The following is a 21,857-nucleotide window of genomic DNA, read 5'->3' on the forward strand; positions in this document are numbered from 1 at the left end:
GACATTAATACTATACTAGAGTTGTGAACTAAATTGTTTCAAGAATGGTATAAGGTGGTTTTCTCTTCCCTTTCAAAATTTTCTGCTTAATGTAAACAGTTGTAATAATACATTATCTTCTTGCTTTGATTTGACTGGGAGAAAATATGGAGGGAAATACCTTTCACCTGTCTGTGAATTGAGCTGCTGCTGCAGTCAGTTGGGCTTATGCCAAGTCTAAGTCAAACTCTGGCCTCTAGACTAGAGATTTGTCTTGATATCTGAAGCTGCCTTGCTTATTTTGGTAGCTTTAGAGCTGAGTCAGAAATTGGCAGCTTTTTTCTTGTTTTTTCTTTTTTCTCTTCTACTCTGATACGATAGTCCATGTAAATGTTATATTGCACATTATTTGATCTGGTGTTAGAGAATGATCTGGGAGTAGCTTCTGAGTTCTCCATCTTCACTTCTCTAGCTTGTTCATATTTATCAACTTAAAAGAGAGCGAGATTTGACTTAACTCAGTGTTAGTTCCTTATCACGGCAGATCATGGCATGGATCTTCTCTGTACCTTATGACTGAAAATGATTCATGCATATAAACAAAGTACCCCTTCTAGATCTTGCAAATGAGAAAAGAGTATTGTGTTTTTCTTCTTACATTTTGTGTCAGGAATACTTGAGAAATTGTGGTGGGTCTTGTTCTTCTCTCCTCCAGTGTTCCTATGCTTGGCTATTTACAGATTTGAAGGATTGAGAGAGACCTCAAAAGGTCCGTGAGTCTGTTCCCCTCCTTTGAACCATTTGAGTCTCTGTAAGTGAGCTGTGAACTTCTCATACGGTTACTTTCTGTCTCAGAGGAATAAAATGAAACTTCCGATTCATCTGTTGAGCAGAGAGGAGCAAAAAATCTGTTTGATACCTGACTAACTTTTTGTGGGGGAGGCCTTAGAAAAATAGGATGGGAAGTATTTGGGATTTTGTGATTTTAGTTATTGTGACCAGAAAAAAGCTCCCTGGGATGGCATCTGAGTAAAGGCCTGAAAAGGCTGAGTAACCAGGTAGAAGAAGGCACTGTGAAAGACACCCCTTGTTACTGTTGTTCAGTCACCCAGTCGTGTCCGATTCTTCGTGACCACATGGACTGGAGCACACCAGGCCTCCCTGTCCCTCATCTTCTCCTGGAGTTTGCCCAAGTTCATATTCATTGCACTGGTGATGCCTTCCAGCCATCTCATCCTCTGAAGCCCTCTTCTCCTTCTGCCCTCGATCTTTCCCAGAATCAGGGACTTTTCCAGTGAGTCGTCTGTGCACATCAGATGACGAAGATACTGGGGCTTCAGCTTCAGTCCTTCCAGTGAATATTCAGGGTTGATCTCCCTTAAGAGTGACTAGTTTGATCTCCTTGCTGCTCAAGGGACTTTCAGGAGTCTTTTCCAGCAGCACAGTTCAAAAGCATCAATTCTTTGCCATTCTGCTTTCTGCACGGTCCAGCTATCACAACCGTACATGACCACTGGGAAGACCATCGCCTTAACTATACGGACCTTTATTGGCAGAGTAATGTCTCTGCTTTTCAACACACTGTCTAGGTTTGTTTGTCATCACTTTCCTGCCAGGAAGCAGTAGTCTTCTGATTCCTGATTTCATGACTGCAGTCACTGTCAGCAGTGATTTTGGAGCCCAAGAAGATGAAATCTGTCACTAGTTCCATGTTTTCCCCTTCTATTTGCCATGCAGTAATGGGGCCAGTTGCCATGATCTTAGTTTTTGTAACCTTTAGTCTTAAGCCGGCTCTTTCTCCTCTTTCACCCTCATCAAGAGGCTCTTGAGTTCCTCTTTGCTTTCTGCCCTTACAATGGTATCTGCATATCTGAGGTTGTTGATGTTTCTCCCGCCTATCTTGATTCTGGCATTTCTCATGATGTACTCAGTGTATAGGTTAAACAGAGTGACAGCAGACAGTCCTGTCATACTCCTTTCTCAGTCTTGAACCAGTCAGTTGTTCCATACAGGGTTCTGACTGTTGCTTCTTGATCTGGATATAGGTTTCTCAGGAGACAGGTAAGATGGTCTGATATTCCCATCTCTCTGACAGCTTTCCACAGTTTTTCATGATTGACACAGTCAAAGATTTTACTGTAGTCGATGAAACAGAGATAGATGTTTTTTCTGAAATTCTCTTGGTATAATCCAGTGAATGTTGGCAACTTGATCTCTAGTTCCTTTTCCTTTTCTAAACCCAGTTTGGACATCTGGAAGTTCTTGGTTCACATAATGCTGAAGCCCAGTATGCAAGATTCTCATGATTCTCACAGTTATTCTGAGGTGGTTTGCATTCCCTCCTCCAGTGGATCATATTTTTCAGAACTCTCTGCTATGACCTGTCCATCTTGGGTGACCCTGCACGGCATGGCTTATCACTTTACAGAGTTATGCACACCCCTTCGCAACAAGGCAGTGATCCTTGAAGGGGAAGCCATCCCTAACTCACCCTTTAATGATGCTCAGCCTTTTCCTTACAGTCAGTTCAGTTCAGTTGCTCAGCCATGTCCAACTCTTTGCAACCCCATGGACTGCAGCATGCCAGGCTTTCCTGTCCATCACCAACTCCTGGAGCTTGCTCAAATTCTTGTTCATTGAATCGGTGATGCCGTCAGCCATCTCATCCTCTGTTGTCCCCTTCTCCTCCTGCCTTTAATCTTTCCCAGCATCAAGGTCTTTTCCAGTGAGTCAGTTCTTCCCATCAGGTGGCCAAAGTATTGGAGCTTCAGCTTTAGCATCAGTCCTTCCAATGAATATTCAGGACTGATTTCCTTTAGGATTGACTGGTTGGATCTCCTTGCAGTCCAAGGGACTCTCAAGAGTCTTCTCCAACACCACAGTTCAAAAGCATCAATTCTTTGGCACTCAGCTTTTTCACAGTCCAACTCTCACATCTATACATGACTACTGGAAAAACCATGGCTTTGACTAGATGGACCTTTGGTAAAGTAACAGCTGTTTTACTGCTTTTTAATATGCTGTCTAGGTGGGTCATAGCTTTTCTTCCAAGGAGCAAGCGTCTTTTAATTCCATGGCTGCAGTCACCATCTGCAGTGATTTTGGAGCTCACGAAAATAGTCTGTCACTTGTTTCCATTGTTTCTCCATCTATTTGCCATGAAGTGATGGGGCCAGATGCCATGATCTTCGTTTTTTGAATGCTGAGTTTTAAGCCAGCTTTTTCTCTTTCCTTGTTCACTTTCATCAAGAGGCTCTTTAGTTCTTCTTCACTTTCTGCCATAAGTGTAGTGTCATTTGCGTATCTGAGGTTATTGATATTTCTCCTGGCAATCTTGATTCCAGCTTGTGCTTCATCCAGCCCAACATTTCATATGATGTGCTCTGCATATAAGTTAAATAAGCAGGGTGACAATATACAGTCTTGACGTACTCCTTTCCCAATTTGGAACCAATCTGTTGTTCCATGTCCAGTTCTAACTGTTGCTTCTTGACCTGCATACAGATTTCTCAGGAGGCAGGTAAGGTGGTCTGGTATTGTTTTTTTATCATTTTTTAAGAGAGTGTGTGTGCTTTTAATATATATTACAGCAAAACTTAAATAGTATCTTAAACAAGACAAAAGAAGTCTTTCTCTTACATTCAGGAAATCCAGAGGTAGCCAGTCCAATCCAGGGTTGGTCTCATCAAGGAGTTAGGTTTCTTCTGTTGCCCCATTGTCTATGGTTTTCAATCCTATCATCTCACAGCCTCGGATGATGAGTGAAGTGCCAGCCTTTACTTCTGCATTCAAGACAGCAAGAATCAGGGATCAGTGAAGAAAGGCCATCTGTTTCCATTAAGGATACTTCATACAATTTGTGTTTTTATTTTTATTAGTTTCCTGGGGCTGCTGTAACAAAATACCACAAACAGGAGTGTATAAACAACAGAAATTTATTTTCTCACAGTTCTGGAGGCTAGAAGTCTCAAGATCAAGGTGTCAGCAGACTGGAATTTTCCTGAAGCCTCTCTCCTGGATTTCCAAATGGCCTCTGTTTACTGTGTCCTCCCATGGTTTTTTTTTTCTGATATCTCTATGTATTTTTCAGTTTCCTCTTCTTATAAGGATACCAGCCAGATTAGGCTTTAATTTAATCACCTCTTTATAGGCCCCATCTCCAAATACAGTCACATTCTGAAGTACTGGGGGTAAGGGAGTGGATAGGGCTTCAGCATGTGAATTTTGAGAGGACACAATCCAGCCATAATAATACTTCTTTCTTCTTATATCCCATGGACCGCAACCTAGTCACACATTCATTTAGCTATAATGAAAGTTAGAATATGTGCAACATTTTTACAGTCAGCCATGTGCCCAACTGAAAATCAATAGTTGTATTAAGAAAGAGGTGATTGGATATTGAGGAATGAACAGCAGGCTCTCCTTTGTAGGGGAGGCTTAAGGAGTAATGATTCTTAAAGTTTTCCAGTTCCTTCATGTGAAATTAGATTGTTCTTACCTTATTTCTCTGGCCAAACTCACATTCAGTTTTAGATTTTGAAAGATTATTTTAAAACTAAATTGTTGGCTTAAGTGCCCTCTCCACCTCATAGGTTGACCTCTGAGTTCATCACAGTGGGCAATACACACTTAGCTGCATAGTGTTTAAGTCTGCAAGAGAAGGCATCTTGAAATGCCATAAGCAATAGGTAAATTGTGATTTTTTTTGTTTTCTTTCCTAGCATGTCGTGTCTGGGTTTAGTTGGGAGCAGTTTTGCCAGGATGTGGGAAAAGACAGTGTGAACTTTCAAAGTCTTTTCCATTTCTAAAATTCTGTGTTATTTTCTACGTAGTGGCATTACTGTGATAAAGCTAAAGAAAATGGAAGTAGTAGAGGTGTTCCACTGTTGGAGCACTGCTGCTTTTTGTTTGAAAGAGGAGGAAATATGATTTGTTCTATTTTGCTCAAGGAAATAAAATGGGCATTTTTGGCCAAGAATGTAGAGAAGCCGATAAAACTATATTGAAGCCCAACTGACACTTCAGTCCATTAATCAGAGCACCTGCAGCTCGCATTTTGGGGCAAGTACAACCATAACAGATACTGAGCAAAGAAGGAGGGTACATGTTCAGAACATTTCAATCTTGTTTCTCTCTTGACGACAGAGGATGAGATGGCTGGATGGCATCATTGACTCAATGGACGCGAGTCTGAGCGAACTCCGGGAGTTGGTGATGGACAGGGAGGCCTGGCGTGCTGCAATTCATGGGGTCGCAAAGAGTCGGACACGACTGAGTGACTGAACTGAACTGAAGGAATTGCTGTGGACATAAGCCAACTGTGACCTCCCTTACACACCAGTGAATCCTTTTGCGTTTATAGAGTAGAATGGTTTTCTCATGCTTCCTTGATTTGGAGAATTGGCACAGTTGTTGTTGTTGTTGTTGTTGTTGCTTTTATTGGCTTAGTACTAGTGAAACCTATGACATTTGACTTCTGAAATCTTTGAAAGACTTGGTGACTGTCACATAGCTATAGCTTTACATGTTCCATAAGTACTTTATACTCTATTCCCCCATATTTTGCTTTCTCTTTGATCAGAAGGGAGTGTTGGACCTGTATCTCTGGTAACTCAGTACAGCCTTCTTTCTTGTCCTTGTCCCAAGAGCAGTTGAACCAATTTTCCTTTTCAGGCATACAGTTACCATGCTTTTTTGCTTTTTGTCCTTTGGACACTGTAGTGGAAAGAACATGGGATTTTGGAATCAAGAAGACCTGGTTTGAATTCTGGCTTCTTTTACAGACTGTATGGCCCTCAACAATGTATTTTATTTATTAAATGATGATATTTTATACCTTTAGAAGATCAAACAAGATGTTTTCTATAAACTATAAAAAATTCAAAGTCCTGAGAGGTGACTCAGATTGAGGCAAAAAATGGGAGAGTTTGCAAGCCCCAAAATACATCCCCCAGTGACACTCTCTGAAGGGAGACCTTGGATCAGGGCACTCCTTCCATCCCATACTTCATGTCCCAGAACACCCTTGAATGTCTACCTTGGGACACCTAGAACTTTGGTTTTGGGATCAGACACAGCTAGGCTAGAATCTTGCCTTTGCCCCCTCATTGTATTAACTTGGGAAAGTTATTTAATTCCTCAGAGCTTTGGTTTCTTCATCTGAAAAATACCCTAATGTTTTGTTAGGATTAAAGTAATGTATAGAAACAGTAATCAGAGTCATAGAAAGAATGCAGACTTTGGCATCAGCACCAGAGGTCTGATTCTGTCATTTAATAGTAGTGTGACCTTGGGTAAATTCCTTACCTACTCTTGGTGGATATAATTTGAAGTATATAAAGTCACCAGGTTCATAATTGTGCTCAATAAACATTAATGGTTTTTCCTTTTGTGCTAACTCTAGTGTCAAAGAGTGTATAAATAGGCTAAGCTATCATGAGTGTCTGGACAGTTTGTTTTTAACCTGTCATTTTAAACCCATGAATATTTTGTCCCCACTGTCTTGACTCCTAAGAGCATTTTTTTCTCTTTGTGTATGTATGTGTGTTTAAATAACATACAGTAAAATACACAAATATTAAGCACTCAGTTAATAACTAAGTTTTGACATTTATATACACCCATGTGACCACTACCCCAAACAAAGCAGAATATTTCCATCACTCCTAAAGGGCCCTTTATGTCTCTTTTGAATCAGTATTTTACCCCCAAACCTTTCTGATTTAAACCACTGTCAGGTACTTTTGCCTGTTCTTGAAATTCATGTAAGTGGATTTACATAGTCTATATTTTTAGGGAAAGAGATTTGCTTTCTTCTACCTACCATACAGTTTTGAAATCCATGCATGTTTTTGTGTATGTCAGTATACAGCCAATGGGGTCAGTGGTGATTGAATCAGTTGTTTCTTCTCAAGTCTCAAAAAAGAAACAGAATTACCACGCTTCATCAGCCTTCTTGGGGCTCAGGGATAGGGCACCTTCCCTAATCATGTGTCCTCCGAGGAAAGCAGATACCAAAAGTTCATTTTTTAAGTTGTTGAATAGTATTCTGTTATATGACTATACCACAATTTGTTTATCCATTCTCCTGAGCCCCTAGATTTTAAATATTTTTTCAATATGGGTATCAGTTGGGAGTAACTTACTGTTGATGTATAGATTAGAAAAGGATTAGAAAGTTTATAGGGATTTTGCCACAGAGTAAGTCAGAATATTTAGCCTCTAGTTATTTTCTTCTTTCTTGCATTCTCTCTGCGTGGTCATAGATTAAAAGGAAGAAAATTAAATTGCCCTTCTATCTCTGAATATCCTCTATATATTCTTTTTGGCACAATGCCTAGAAGGTTTTTATAGAGTAGATGGAAGGATATATAATCTCACTGTGCTCTGGAAGATACTTACCTTGGCAGTCAAAAAATTTATGGGGAATATGCAATATTCTCCCTGAAAAAAACTGCCAAATCTTGGCTTCCAATCTTCTTCTCCTGTATCATCCTATTTCCTCACTCCCTCTCCTTGCCCCTCGCTTCTGACAGTCCCACTGTGCAGCTTCGAGCCACTGAGTGTCCTCAGGAGACACTCTGCCTTAAAATTGTGCTATTTGCCAGGGTGAAATGTACAATGTACACAAATAGGTTGTAGGGAAGCACACCATCTAGGCTCTCTTGGGAGCTTACTGTCTTGCTTTGTTTTAGTCAAGTTATATATGAAATAGTTCCTTTCTTCATTGAATAAGCCATCTACAGTGGAAATTGTTTCTTTGCCTTTTAACCCTTATCTGCTGACTTTATTTTTGCTCTTTAAAGACTTTTCTTTCTTTTCTTCCTGCTAATAAATTATCTTGTCCCTTGGCTGCAACTTTTGCTTTGTTTTGGCCCAGAAAAAATTGTTTCCAGGGATCCTTATGCCCCAACAGATAAAGAGAGCCTTCTGCGTAGGATTACAGGGTTAGAAGTGACTGTAGTTAAAATTATAGAACAAAACAGAACCCCAGCGAAGTAATACAGCGTTGACCGCCAAGTATCTTGTGATGGGTAACTCTAGGATAGTAAGTAACACTCTGGCCTCTCATTACTAGCTTATTCTCTCTGATGCACCTTTCTCCGTGTGTTTGTAGGTTGTTGCAGTCCAGGCATCATCTACACAGAAGACAACCTTCAGCAGAAGAAAAGCATTTCTCTAGTGGCTTTTTTTTTTTTCTTTCAAATACAATGGCCTTTCTTTAAAGCCACCTACCCAGCAAAGCCCTCTCATGTCTAGCTGGTAATGATTGAGTCACTTGTCCCTTCCCAACCCATTCACAAAAGGAAACAATTACCGTGATTAGTCTAGCTAATTAGGATCCACCTCGTAGGACTCAGGGATAGGACCACCTTCGCCAGTCGTGTCCTCAGAGGAAGGCAAACACCAAGAGGAAATCTGGGCTAGAGAAGTGTGGGAGAAAGAGATTTGGATAGGCAGCCAATATAAGGTCTGCTGTACCGTTTCCTCTGCTGCTTCCTCTTTCCTTAGAGTAAGAATTACTTTGTTTTACACAGATCTTTAAGAGGCCTGTAGTCTCAGTGGAAATGACTGTCAGAATTCTTAAAAGTGGATGCATTAATCACTGTCTGTTTTATGGATGTCTTAATCTAAAGTTCAAGTTTTCCTGTTTCCCAGTGAGTGAAGGAAACCATGTGACTCCTTGCAACTGAAGTTGGAATGTGTGACCATATTCCATAGGTGGCTGTTATGAAAGACTGTTTTTTGTTTTTAGTTGATTTTTTTCGTTAGTGCTTTGACTGAATAACAGTGCTTGGACACCATGAAGTTATTAGTCCAGGTGTCCAGACAGTTGAGCCTTTTCTGCCTTAGATGGTAAAGAGGAGCTGCAAAGTTATTATTCTCAATTGACAGTATACCTATTTGGTAATTGAAGCTCATCCTGGAAAAAGAAACAACTGCTACTTTACATTTTTCCATACCACTTTCTCCCATGTTTTCAGTTTTATTGAGATTTAATTGATCGATAGCTCTGTATAAGTTTAAAGTGTTCAGTTCAGTTCAGTTCAGTCACTCAGTTGTGTTCGACTCTTTGCGACCCCATGAATTACAGCACGCCAGGCCTCCTTGTCCATCACCAACTCCCGGAGTTCACTCAGACTCATGTCCATCGAGTCAGTGATGCCATCCAGCCATCTCATCCTCTGTCATCCCCTTCTCCTCCTGCCCCCAATCCCTCCCAGTATCAGTTTTTTCCAGTGAGTCAATTCTTCGCATGAGGTGGCCAAAGTACTGGAGTTTCAGCTTTAGCATCAGTCCTTCCAAAGAACACCCAAGGCCGATCTCCTTCAGGATGGACTGGTTGGATCTCCTTGCAGTCCAAGGGACCCTCAAGAGTCTTCTCCAACACCACAGTTCAAAAGCATCAATTCTTCGGCGCTCAGCTTTCTTCACAGTTCAACTCTCACATCCATACATGACCACTGGAAAAACCATAGTTTAAAATGTACTGCTTAATAATTTCACATACATATACTATGAAATGATTACCACAATAAGTTTAGTTAACATCCATTTCCTAATAGACAGTTTCCTTCTAGGTTGATGAAACTGTTTTGCAGCTAGACAGAGGTGATGGTTACACAACATTGTGAATATACTAAATGCACTGAATTCACTTCAAAGTGCTTAATTTATGTTGAGTGAATTTTTAAAATTCAATTAAATACAATTCCAGGCCAAAAAATTTTTTTCTTTTGATGAGAACTTTTAGGAGCTACTCTTTTAGCAACTTTGAAAATGTACTGTGCAGTTAACCATTGTCGCTATAACTATAGTCATCGCTATAGTTGTTGCATCTCCAGCTCTTACATGTTGTTTCACTAGGAGTGTGTGCCTTTTGACCACCTTTATCCAGTTTTCCCCACTCCCCACCTCTAACTTTTCTTTCTGACAGAGTAATCTGTTTAAGGTTATTTAAGCCTGAAAAAGAAAAATATTAAAGATCTATCGTGTGGTAAAAGTAGTAAACTTAATTTTGTTTGACTCTTAAGGCAGATTTAGGGTCAGGATTGAAACAGGTCATAGCTTTCTATAGGGAGAAACTATACAACAGTAAAAGTGAAGTCGCTCAATTGTGTCCGACTTTGTCCATGGAATTCTCCAGGCCAGAATACTGGAGTGGGTAGCCTTTCCCTTCTCCAGGGGGTCTTCCAAACCCATAGATGGAACCCAGGTCTCCCACATTGTAGGCGGATTCTTTACCAGCTGAGTCACAAGTTAAGGCTATAAAATGGTGAGTTGATCCTGTCCTGGGAGTTTTCTAGAAGAAAGAAAGTTCCTGTCAGGAATTCGCACAAAGGAACTCTTCTTTGGGGAGGATGGGGATGATAGCATGAGGTTGTATCTAAGAACTCTTCCAATTCGCATCTTTATTGATGTTTCCCAGCTAAGAGATACAGAGAAGGGATGTACTAAGATTTACTATCCTTCAGACTGAAGAGAATTGAGGCTTGATTTATCTACGGAGAGAGAAGACAATTATATGTGTGTGTGCAGTTCCCATGTGCAGCCAATGACCATAAGCTCTGTAGGTTATAACTTTAAAATAAATTATTTGGCTGCGTTATGTCTTCGTTGTGGTGCGTGGCAGCTTCTGCTGCAGTGCTTAGGCTTCTCTGGAGTTGGGGCACATGGGCTTCAGAGTACATGGGCTCAGTAGTTTTGGCACATGGACTTAGCTGCCCCATGGCATGTGGGATTCTCGCTCTCTGACCAGGGATCAAACTCACATCTCCTGCATTGGAAGGTGGATTCTTAACCACTGCACAGCCAGGGAAGTCTTTTTATAGAAATCTCCAGACGCTGAATCAATTAAAAAATAAAATATCAGCCATTTTCCTTGTGTAGTCAGTATCTTCCAGTGTTTCTCATCTTTAAATTCAACTGTATGACTGATTGTATGAGTGACTCTGGCCTTTTAAACTAAGTCTCCAGGCAGCTGCTCAGGAGCTACCAAAAGGTGAACAAAGCAATAATCTTGCAGACTAATTTATGCCAGGTTGAGGTTACACATGCTTCTTAAGAACCTTCTGGGTCTTATCCTTGAAACTGATTTGAAGGAAGAAAAAATGTCCGGCATGAAAATTTTCTTGAAGCACTTCTGTTTGTTTAGCTTAGTTTCTAGGGTCACATGCCAAGAGACATGACATCTGAGAGGGTTTCCAGTCTTGCCTTTTTATTTTATTTTATTTTATTTTTCAGTCTTATCTTTTTAAAGAGGGGAAAGAATTATTTAGGATTCAAGTACAGTCAGTAATCCATGTAAGGAGATACCTTAAGTATCCACATAAGGTTTATAGCCTCTGTTATAAACCATTGTTGGAGCTAAGCATGTTTGACTTCAACAGTTGTTGAGAACATGAATCTTTGTATAGAGCATCAGCTTCTGTTTCTGAATATGTGCTGAGATTACTATGTTGACCTTATTACAGGATTTCTTGTAGCTATAGCAAGTGACAAGAGCTAGCAACCCCTGCATTATAAATCTCTGTGTCTTTGGGACGCAGTAAAGTGACCGAACTCAAATAGTGAATAGCAAAGCAAAGATTCTCCCTTCCTCCAGGGAGAGACCTGGTCTTTCTGAAGAGCAGATGACTACAAACTCTTCTTACCTTTTCAGTTTGCTTAAGATAAGGGAAAGAATTTAAGATTCTGTAAACATTGTCGGATTTTGCTGCTTTTTGATGGAGGAAACACTTGAAGTTGGTAACAGTATTGTGGTTTGTGGTAGCTGTAGGGGTTCTCCCCTGGGAAAGAAGAGTGATCTTCTCTAGTATTGAATAGAGCTTTATATTTTCCACCTTTCTGAAGAGTCTGGAGAGTTAACTCTGTGAAGTGCTCAAGCTGAAAATGTGAGCAAAATTTCTGGAGGGAAGAAGGGAGAGAAAATAAAATGCCAAAGGGACTTTATACTGCACTGCTTTAGAACTGAATCCTGGTGAATCTCAAAATAATTATGCTGAGTAAAAGAATCCATATAATATATGATGTACAATTCTAGAAAATGGAGACAGAACTGTAGTGACAGTGGTTGGCTGGAAATATGGAGAGGGGAGGACGGGTTTATAAAGGAGCCAGAGGAAGATTTTATAATAGGCCGACTATTTTGATTGTGACGATGTTTCACAAATTATGCATGTTTCTTAATTCATCGAATTGTACATTTCTTTTGGCTGTACCACATGGCTTGCAGGATCTTAATTCCCCACCAGGGATTGAACCTGGGCCCTCAGCAGTGAAAATGTGGAGTCCTAATCACTGGACTGCCAGAGAATTCCTGTGGTGATGGTTTAGTCGCTAAATCTGACTCTTATGACCCCATGGGCTATAGCCTGCCAGGCTCCTCTGTCCATGGGATTCTCCAGGCAAGAATGCTGGAGTGGGTGGTCATTTCCTTCTCCTAGTACATTTTAAATATATGAAATTTATGTCAGTTTTACCTCAGGAGACCTGCATTTGATCCCTGGGTTGGGAAGATCTCCTGGAGAAGGGAATGGCTACCCACTCCATTATTCTTGCCTGAAGAATCCCATGGACAGAGGAGCCTGGCAGGTGCTATAGTCAGTCCATGGGGTCAGAAAGAATTGGACATGGCTGAGCTACTAACACACCACACCCCAAAGTTTAAAAAAAAAAAAAGAAATGAAATTAAATAATCTAGGGGCAACATTTATCAAAGAACCCTATACTGGGTTATAGGAAGGCTATTGTAGGCTTCTGTATGAAATGCTAATCTTGTAAGTGTATTAAGTATAGATGCACAACTCCTGTTTAATGCAATTCATGTTTTTTTAGGAGTCCATAGAGGCTACTGTATTCTATTGAAGAAGATGTCTAACAGCAACACTACTCAAGAGACCCTGGAAATAATGAAAGAATCGGAAAAAAAGCTGGTGGAAGAATCTGTAAACAAAAACAAGTTTATATCTAAGACTCCAAGCAAAGAAGAAATTGAGAAAGAGAGTGAAGATAGCAGTTTGCGTCAGGAGACACAGGTAAGGATTAGAATACCATGTGCATTCTTTTCAGCAAAACAGAAATGTCCTTATGGATGGTATTGGGGATCTATAGGAAGCCAGTCACTTATACAGACATTTGAATCTCCCAAAAAGCCAAACTTCGGCTCTCAAGAAATATCTCTTCCACTTTTTGTCAGAGTCCACAATGAAGTTCAAAGAAAACAGTATGAAATCCCTAATCTGTTAGGACCTGAGTAACACTGGTTCTTGCTACATTTTGATATTTTTTAATGATAAAAAAATAAACTACATAGTGATATTTGATGTCATAATATGGCTTATAATAAACTCTTAAAATGAGAACTGCCTGGCTTTACACAGTGTTAAATTCATATTCTGGTTGTGTTAAAGCAGTCAGTATTTTCTGGATCAGAAATAGTCTCTGAACTAGCCACTTGGTAAATGTGCATGAGAAGAATTTTATTCTTTGGTTGCCATGTTGTTTTCCATCCAAATTCATACTGCATTGCAGATATGATGGCAGTAGATTGCCAGCCGAGCTTCTTCCAGGGCTCCTTTTTGGTACCCAGCCAGCCCGGCCTCTGAGCCTTCTCTAGCTTACCTGTTCCAGTTCTCTTCCTTGTGGTTACAACTCGTTTCCTCTGTTACCCAAGCCGAAGTAGCATAAATCCTTTCCTTCTTGCCCAGGGGTGAGACTGGTCTTTATTATATGCCCAGGAGGTAGACTGTTAACTGTAGATAGCTAGTTTAAACAATCAGACACCGCTCTGAAACATTTTGTTCGCTAGCTCCTGCTGTTTCTACGGTTTTCCTCTTACAGTTTGCCAGATCTCTCTCATGGCCGCTTTTCTCTCCATCATCTTTTGCATGTGAGTTGTCATTCCCCACCATCCTCCCAGAGTTTGGGGAGACAGTCTGCTGCTGTTGCAGCTCTACTTTTAGTTTCCACTGATACCAATAATGAATTTTAAATCCTCAGGACAGATAAGTGCTGAATATTTAATTATGTGCTGTCATGTTACATGGACGATAATAATTAAATGAACTTTTGGGTCCAAGCTACTCTGTTCTCAGGAGACTATTTTAAGTGGTGTTCTGAACTCCTGTTGTGTGTTCTTCTTGAAGATACACAGAAAAGAAAGGATGACTATAGGTTTTGTATGCCTTGAAGTGAAGTGAAGTGAAGTCGCTCAGTCGTGTCCGACTCTTTGCAACCCCGTGGACTGTAGCCTACCAGGCTTCTCTGTCCATGGGATTCTCCAGGCAAGAGTGCTGGAGTGGGTTACCATTTCCTTCTCCAGGGGATCTTCCCGACCCAGGGATCGAACCCGGGTCTCCCATATTGGAGGCAGACGCTTGAACCTCTGAGCCGCCAGGGAAGCCCTTGTATGCCTTATGGATACTTATTTGGTTTAAGAATGTCTTCACCTGTATATCCAGATAGGTTGTGTGGGAGGCTGGGAAGGGAACCTGCCTCCCCTCAAGACTCCTTTTGTGGCTGCTAGCACAGGTTGAGTTGCTGCTGCCATTTCCTGGAGCTCCTGCTCCTTCTACCAAGTCTTCATTCTTGGCCACCCTTGGCCACCCTTCAGAAGCCTTCTCCCTGTACCCGTGTTCCTCTTCAGTAACATGTTTGCTCTTTCTCTTATCTTCCCCTCAAGTCTTATGTCTCCCCAAGAATCTTACTGATGCTAAGAGTACCTGTTATGAGTTAGAGCTGGATAGTTGCAAATATTGTTCTGGAATATTATGAATTGGAGCTGGAAAGTTTGAGGAAAGGGTACTTTCATTACTTGTGCTGTATGAGACGTATTCTTAGAATCAGCAGTTGGAATTCAGAACATCTTTGGCATGAAAACAGTGCTATGTAAGACAGGTTCTGAGATTCAGTTTAGAATGGGCAAGCCTTGACGTAACAAATACTGAACTCTTAGGTGGGTCCTTTAAAGAACTGAGCTAGGCTTTCTGCCTTTATACTTGTAATCCCCTCTGATTCATTTCTGCTTTAGAAAGAGACTATTCATTCTACTTTATTCATTCTAATATTCATTCTGCTTTAGAAAGATGGCTATGAAATAATGATCTGATTGTGTTTATTCTCTTCAACCTTTCTGTGTCTCTTCATGCCCTAGGCTAAGTCCCAAATTTGTCAGCATGGCATATTGTGACCTAGCCTCTTGCCTGCTATCCATCCACCTCTGGCATTTTATGCTTCAGCCTAACGGATTCCCTGGTCCCTGTTATAAATTGGAGCTGAAAAGTTTGGAGAAGACATGCTTCTATACATGCTTTCTCTAACTAGAACGCCTACCTTGGTGTTCTTTCCCTGGCCTTTGCCAGGTCAGTTTAGTCTCATCATTGTATCTCTAAGGCCCAACACAGTTCCTTGCAGCCACTTATTATTTATGAACATGTGAATTTATGAATTCATGCATTGGAGAAGGAAATGGCAACCCACTCCAGGGTTCTTGCCTGGAGAATCCTAGGGACGGGGGAGCCTGATGGGCTGCCGTCTATGGGGTCGCACAGAGTCGGACACAACTGAAGTGACTTAGCAGCAGCAGCAGCAGGTCTTAGTTAGATACTTGCACTCCTATAGCACTTCATAAGTACCTCTGTAATGCACGTAATATCCTATATTGTAATTGTCCATTTGTCTGTCTTCTTCAGCAGAATTATAAGTTCCTTTTTGACAAGGTTTCTGTCTTTTATCTCTGTATCCTCCAGTAGTTAGCATGGGGTCTGATACATACTAGGCCTTCAGTATGTGTTTGACTGTTAAATGAAAATTATGCATTCTGAGAAATTCACAGATTTATACATTTTTGTAGAGATATAAATTGGTATTTATAAAGTTAGAGATACCAAGGGAACACTTCATGCAAAGATGGGCACAATAAAGGACAGAAATGGTGTGGACCTTACAGAAACAGAAGATATTAAGAAGAGGTGGAAGAATACACAGAAGAACTGTACAAAAAAGATCTTCATGACCCAGATAATCACAGTGGTGTGATCACTCACCTAGAGCCAGACATCCTGGAATGTGAAGTCAAGTGGGGTTTAGGAAGCATCACTATAAACAAAGATAGTGAAGGTTTTGGAATTCCAGTTGAACTATTTCAAATCCTAAAAGATGATGCTGTTAAAGTGCTGCACTCAGTATGCCAGCAAATCTGGAAGACTCAGCCGTGGCCACAGGACTGGAAAAGGTCAGTTTTCGTTCCAGTCATAAAGAAAGGCAATGCCAAAGAATGTTCAAATTACCACATGGTTACACTCATCTCACAAGCCAGCAAAGTAATGCTTAAAATCCTCCAAGCCAGGTTTCAGCAGTACGGGAACCGTGAACTTCCAGATGTTCAGGCTGGATTTAGAAAAGGCAGAGGAACCAGAGATCAAATTGCCAACATCCGCTGGATCATGGGAAAAGCAAGAGAGTTCCAGAAAAACATCTACTTCTACTTTATTGATTATACTAAAGCCTTTGACTGTGGATCACAATAAACTGGAAAATTCTTGAAGAGATGGGAATACCAGACCACCTGACGTGCCTCCTGAGAAATCTGTATGCAAGTCAAGAAGCAGCAGTTAGAACCAAACATGGAACAATAGACTGGTTCCAAATTGGGAAAGGAGTATGCCAAGGCTGTATATTGTCACCCTGCTTATTTAACTTATATGCAGAGTACATCATGAGAAATGACAGGCTGGATGAAGCACAAGCTGGAATCAAGACTGCCAGGAGAAATATCAATAACCTCAGATATGCAGATGATACCACCCTTATGGCAAAAAGTGAAGAGGAACTAAAGAGCCTCTTGATGAAGGTGAAAGAGGAGAGTGAAAAAGCTGGCTTAGAACTCAGCATTCAGAAAACTAAGATCATGGCATCTGGTCCCATCACTTCATGGCAAATAGATGGAGAAACAATGGAAACAGTGACAGACTTTATCTTCTTGGGCTTCAAAATCACTGCAGATGGTGACTGCAGCCATGAAATTAAAAGACACTTGCTCCTTGGAAGAAAAGCGATGACCAACCTAGACAGCATATTAAAAAGCAGAGACATTACTTTGCTAACAAAGGTCTGTCTAGTCAAAGCTATGGTTTTTCCAGTAGTCATGTATGGATATGAGAGTTGGACTATAAAGAAAACTGAGCCGAAGAATTGATGCTTTTGAAGTGTGGTGTTGGAGAAGACTCTTGAGAGTCCCCTGGACTGCAAGGAGATCCAACCAGTCCATCCTAAAGGAAATCGGTCCTGAATATTCATTGGAAGGACTGATGCTGAAGCTGAAACTCCAGTACTTTGGCCACCTGATGCAAAGAACTAACTCATTTGAAAAGACCCTGATGCTGGAAAAGATTGAAGGCAGGAAGAGGAGGGGACAGCAGAGAATGAGATGGTTGTACGGCATCACCAATGTGATAGACATGAATTTGAGCAAGCTCCAAAAGTTGGTGATGGACAGGGAAGCCTGGCATGCTGCAGTCCATGGTGTCACAAAGAGATGGATACGACTGAGCAACTGAACTGACTGAAATTGGTATAACTTCTCTGAAGGGCAATTTAGCAATACTTAATAAAAATTTTAAATGCACTGTACAGTATTTGCAGGTATACTCAATGATATAGTCATTGAAGCATTGTTTATACTAACAAACATGAGAAACATCCTAAATGGTACAGTTTGTGTATGGCCGCACAAAGGAATACCATGTAGCCATTAAGAAAAACAGTATCTCTTCTGTGGAGGTATATCCTTGAAGAGAAGTTTAAAAGTAAGGTTTAGGACAGTGTTTACAATATCCTTTTTTAAGTGTGTGTACACATGTACAATAAACTTACAGATTCATAAAAGATCTCTGGAAAGATTATAAGAAATTCAGTACTAGTTGATCCTTTAGGAGGGATCCGGGTAGCTGGGGAACACATGTAAGAGGAGACTTACTGTTCTGTTTTGTGCCATGTGTATATTCTTACTCATTTGGAAAAATAGCGACAAATACTGCTTCATATCGCTGGACTATTCTCTTACAAGTGTAACAGATCTTGCCACTGACCAGATTCACCGTCATTTCTTCCTCTTTCCATCCACCTTTCCAGTTCTCCATTTTGCATTGTAGCAGTGTTATTTGGTAACTAGTGAAGAGGACAAAACAAAGAGAAAGCCTCACCTACCCAGAACCATGCTGGCACTCTGCCTCCATCTTGTTTCCCCTCCTCCACCCACCAGCCTCAGTTTTCTCCACACCCCAGTGACAGTTCCATTCCAAACATCTTAGAAGCTCTGAGTATCATGCATAACCCTGCTGCTGCTGCTGCTGCTGCTGCTGCTGCTGCTGCTGCTGCTGCTGCTGCTGCTGCTGCAGCTGCTAAGTCGCTTCAGTCATGTTCGACTCTTATCGACCCCATGGACTACCAGGCTCCTCCGTCCATGGGATTTTCCAGGCGAGAGTACTGGAATGGGTTGCCATTGCCTTCTCCATGCATAACACTACCCAACCTCTTCTCCAGAGTCCCCATTTTGACTTCTCAGCTATTCAGAAAGCTCATAAATTAGTCATTTTTCCCTTCATCCCACCTCAGGCCCTCATTCATCTTCCTCAGCTTCTATCCTCCTCCTTACTCACTCTCCTTACTTCCCTTTGCTCTGGAGGCCTTGTCCACATCTTCCATGATCCTTTCTTTTTATCCTGTCCCATCTTATATCCCTGACCCAAACAGGCTATAAGAGCCAACAACCAGGAGCTTAGCACTGGGAGGATTCTCATATTCTAGGAAGTAGGCAGTTGCCAAGAAGAGCCTTCATTCCATTTCTGCAGCCATAGGAACAGGTCTTTCGAGTATCTGAAGTTAGAACTCTAGATGTGTTGTCCTACAAAGATAGTATTTTAAGTGATGCTTAGGGGCCATATTTCACATCCATTACAGGCTAAATAGGCTTCTGTTAGCAAAGTTTGGGAAAGAAACACTCGGCATGCTATGGTAGTAATATTTCTGGAACCATCCTAATCAGGAGAGGATTCCCTGGTTTATTCAAAAGTAATTTTTATCAATCTATGAACTAGGCCAACCAGTCAGTCTCTTTCTGTTTTTTATCTTCATGGTGAGTGATTTGTCTGTAGGTGGCCTGTGGTCCCCTCCATGTCACAGTTGCTAGAGTTGTAGCTTGGGGGACAACCACGACAACAGGGTCTCATCATAGTTTGGCTGTTACAGTAGTTTTAAAGTTAGTGCTTTTTCTCTGTAAATTTGTATTGCTTTTAACTTGTGTTTATTTCCTCTACCTTTAATATTTTCTAATCCCCTTCTAACAGAGGCGGACATCCAACCATGGTCATGCCAGGAAAAGAGCCAAGGTGAGAGCCCTTCCTCTGTAACTTCTAGTGTTATTAGTAGCACATTGTACCAATGGGCTTAACACTAATATCTAGTGTATTTAGGTTATATATATGTAAAGTTTTTTGCCTGTACTTTGTACCCTAATTGTGAACATGCATACACACACACACAATCACAAACATGCATTGCAAATATACATATGTCCTGTTGGAATGTCTGGCTTTATTTTTCTGTTATCTTTAGTCTATTTCAGTTACCTGAAAGGATACCCAGCCAAAGCCTCCCACAAACAAAAGCCTGAGCAGATTGATACTGGTTCTGTTGTAATGTTAGTTTCTCTGCTCATCTCTGGCTCTCTTATTTTTCCCCCAACAGTTCTGGGGATTTTTGCCATGAGAATTTTCTGTAAAATAAATCCTCCCTCATTAGTAAAATGGTTCAACATTTTTGGACATCCTAAAAATAGAGGCTTTGTTTTGTTTTGGTTTGGTTCACCTTTTAGTTTGGTTCAGGGAGGAGGATTTTGTTTTTAATCATTGTATGATAAAATTAGCACATCACAGATTATTTTAAGCAGTATTATCAGGGACGACTATAGGTGTTAGTGTGTGATAGCTTTTTAATTTTAATTAGGGAACAGTAAAATATTAAACTTGTCCTACATTGGGAAGAATTGTCAACAGAAGTAGTAATTAACGGTGTCCACCCTTTTCCCCTAGAAAAATAATGGTAGAATTTGGGAGTGTCCCAGCCAGTATGTAGCTTGGGTTTGAAGAAGACTATGATGTTTGATAAATTGGTTCTGTGGACGCCTTCCATGGCCTAATCCACAAGTAATGGACTTGACAGTAAAAAGGGTGTTCAGGATTTCCCTGGCGGTCCAGTGGCTAATTCTCTACACTTCCAATGCAGGAGGTAAAGCTTTGATACCGAGTCAGGGAACTAGGATCCTGTATGCTGCGTGGCACACCTCATAAAGGGGGGAGAAAAGCAAACCAGAGGGTATTTTCTGCTATTTCACTTCCTCCAAACTTTTGAAATAAGACAGAAAAGTTTAAAAAGTCACTATTGTTATTGTCTCCATTTTACAGAGGAGAAAACTTGGGCTTAATAGAGTTTGAGTGAGATTGACAAAGGACATTTATTAGTAAGTGGCAAAACTAGGCTTAAAGAACTCTCAAATGTTTATAGGTAGATTTTTAATGAGTCACTGTAATTTTTGACTATGGCGATCCCTGGAAGAGCAGTGATTTATAAAGTGAATTTCAGATTTTGGGGGGATTCTCCAGGTAGCATAGATAAACCAAATAGTTTAATTCTTTATTACACTGAACCCCAAGTGTTAGAAGGTTTTCTTTCTCTTTACTTTTTTCTTAGACACTTTTCCCATTACATTGCCACCTCAGGTTTAGAGTCATTTAGCATTTGTTGTCCACTGTATGCTAAACACTATTTATGGTACATATGTTTACGTATTTTATATAATTCTCACAAGAACTTAGGCATTTCTATCCCATTTTCATTGTGAGGAAAAAAAGAGGATCCAGAGAGATCAAGTGGTTTGCCGAAGGTCTCATATTTCATCGTTTGAACCAGAAGTTGAAGCTAGGACTTCTGCCTCTTAAATCTAGTCTTTCTACTAAGTTTTGCTGCTGTGTATTCTCAGTTAACTTCCCAGTCTAATGTTGGAGCACTGAGCTAGAGAGAGAGGAGAGCTAAACAAAGTGGCTTGCCTATCATCTAGCCAAAAGTAGTTGTTTCGTTGTTATGTATCTACTGCTGTAAGCAAGAGAATTACCTTTCAAGTGGATCAGGAATGGATGAGAAGGACCTGTTTGAAGAAGGAAAAAAAAATGTCTTTAATGGAAGCAGCAACTAACAGAACCAAAGAGAATGCCCTTTATTCAGTGGAAAGATTTCCAGATGTTCCCCAAGGGAATATGTATGTATGTGTGTGTGTGTGTGTGTGTGTGTGTGTGTGTGTGTGTGTATGTATATATATATATATATATTTTTTTTCCCCAGTCTAATTCCAAGCTGAAATTGGTGCGCAGCCTTGCAGTGTGTGAGGAATCCTCTGCTCCATTTGTTGACGGGCCACTAGAAACCCAGGTAGGTCCTTAATGAGTACATATAGCTTTTGAGTTTGGCAGTTGTTTGCTGAACAGTGGTGTCACAACCATGGCATCAACATTAGGCTTGGAAATTGGGGTAGAAAAAGCTTCAAAACAAGTTGTTGCAATAAAGTGGCATGAATGAGAGCATGAAGTATAGGTCTTCACACCTGGACCACCCAGGATGATGCAGACAAGGAGATTCCAGGGCTGGATCATGTTTTCCCAACCACACCTGTCCCTCTGGTGGTTAGAACCATTTCCATTCTAATTCTTATGCCAGAAACAGCCAGCATAACTTGAGCTCTCCAAAGAGTAGGCTGTGATTATTGGTGGAAAGGACTTGGCCTCTACCTTGTTGGTAGAACAAAAGCTAAAACAATTTAATTA

General features: G+C 40.7%; 1 protein-coding gene across 13 annotated transcripts in view; it reads left to right on the forward strand.

The window, feature by feature from the left end:
• The window catches only part of R3HDM2 (R3H domain containing 2), a 162,463-nt gene that overhangs the window by 104,429 nt on the left and 36,177 nt on the right, over positions 1 to 21,857 (forward strand). For all 13 annotated transcript variants that reach the window (XM_018048044.1, XM_018048042.1, XM_018048031.1 and 10 more), the window contains 3 exons: positions 12,820 to 13,019; positions 19,329 to 19,370; positions 21,379 to 21,465. In XM_018048044.1, the coding sequence (XP_017903533.1) occupies positions 12,855 to 13,019; positions 19,329 to 19,370; positions 21,379 to 21,465 (294 nt within the window). In that variant the 5' untranslated portion in view covers positions 12,820 to 12,854. The remainder of the gene's footprint in view (positions 1 to 12,819; positions 13,020 to 19,328; positions 19,371 to 21,378; positions 21,466 to 21,857) is intronic.

This window comes from Capra hircus, chromosome 5, assembly GCF_001704415.2.
Source record: "Capra hircus breed San Clemente chromosome 5, ASM170441v1, whole genome shotgun sequence".
NCBI classification, from domain to species: Eukaryota; Metazoa; Chordata; class Mammalia; order Artiodactyla; family Bovidae; genus Capra; species Capra hircus.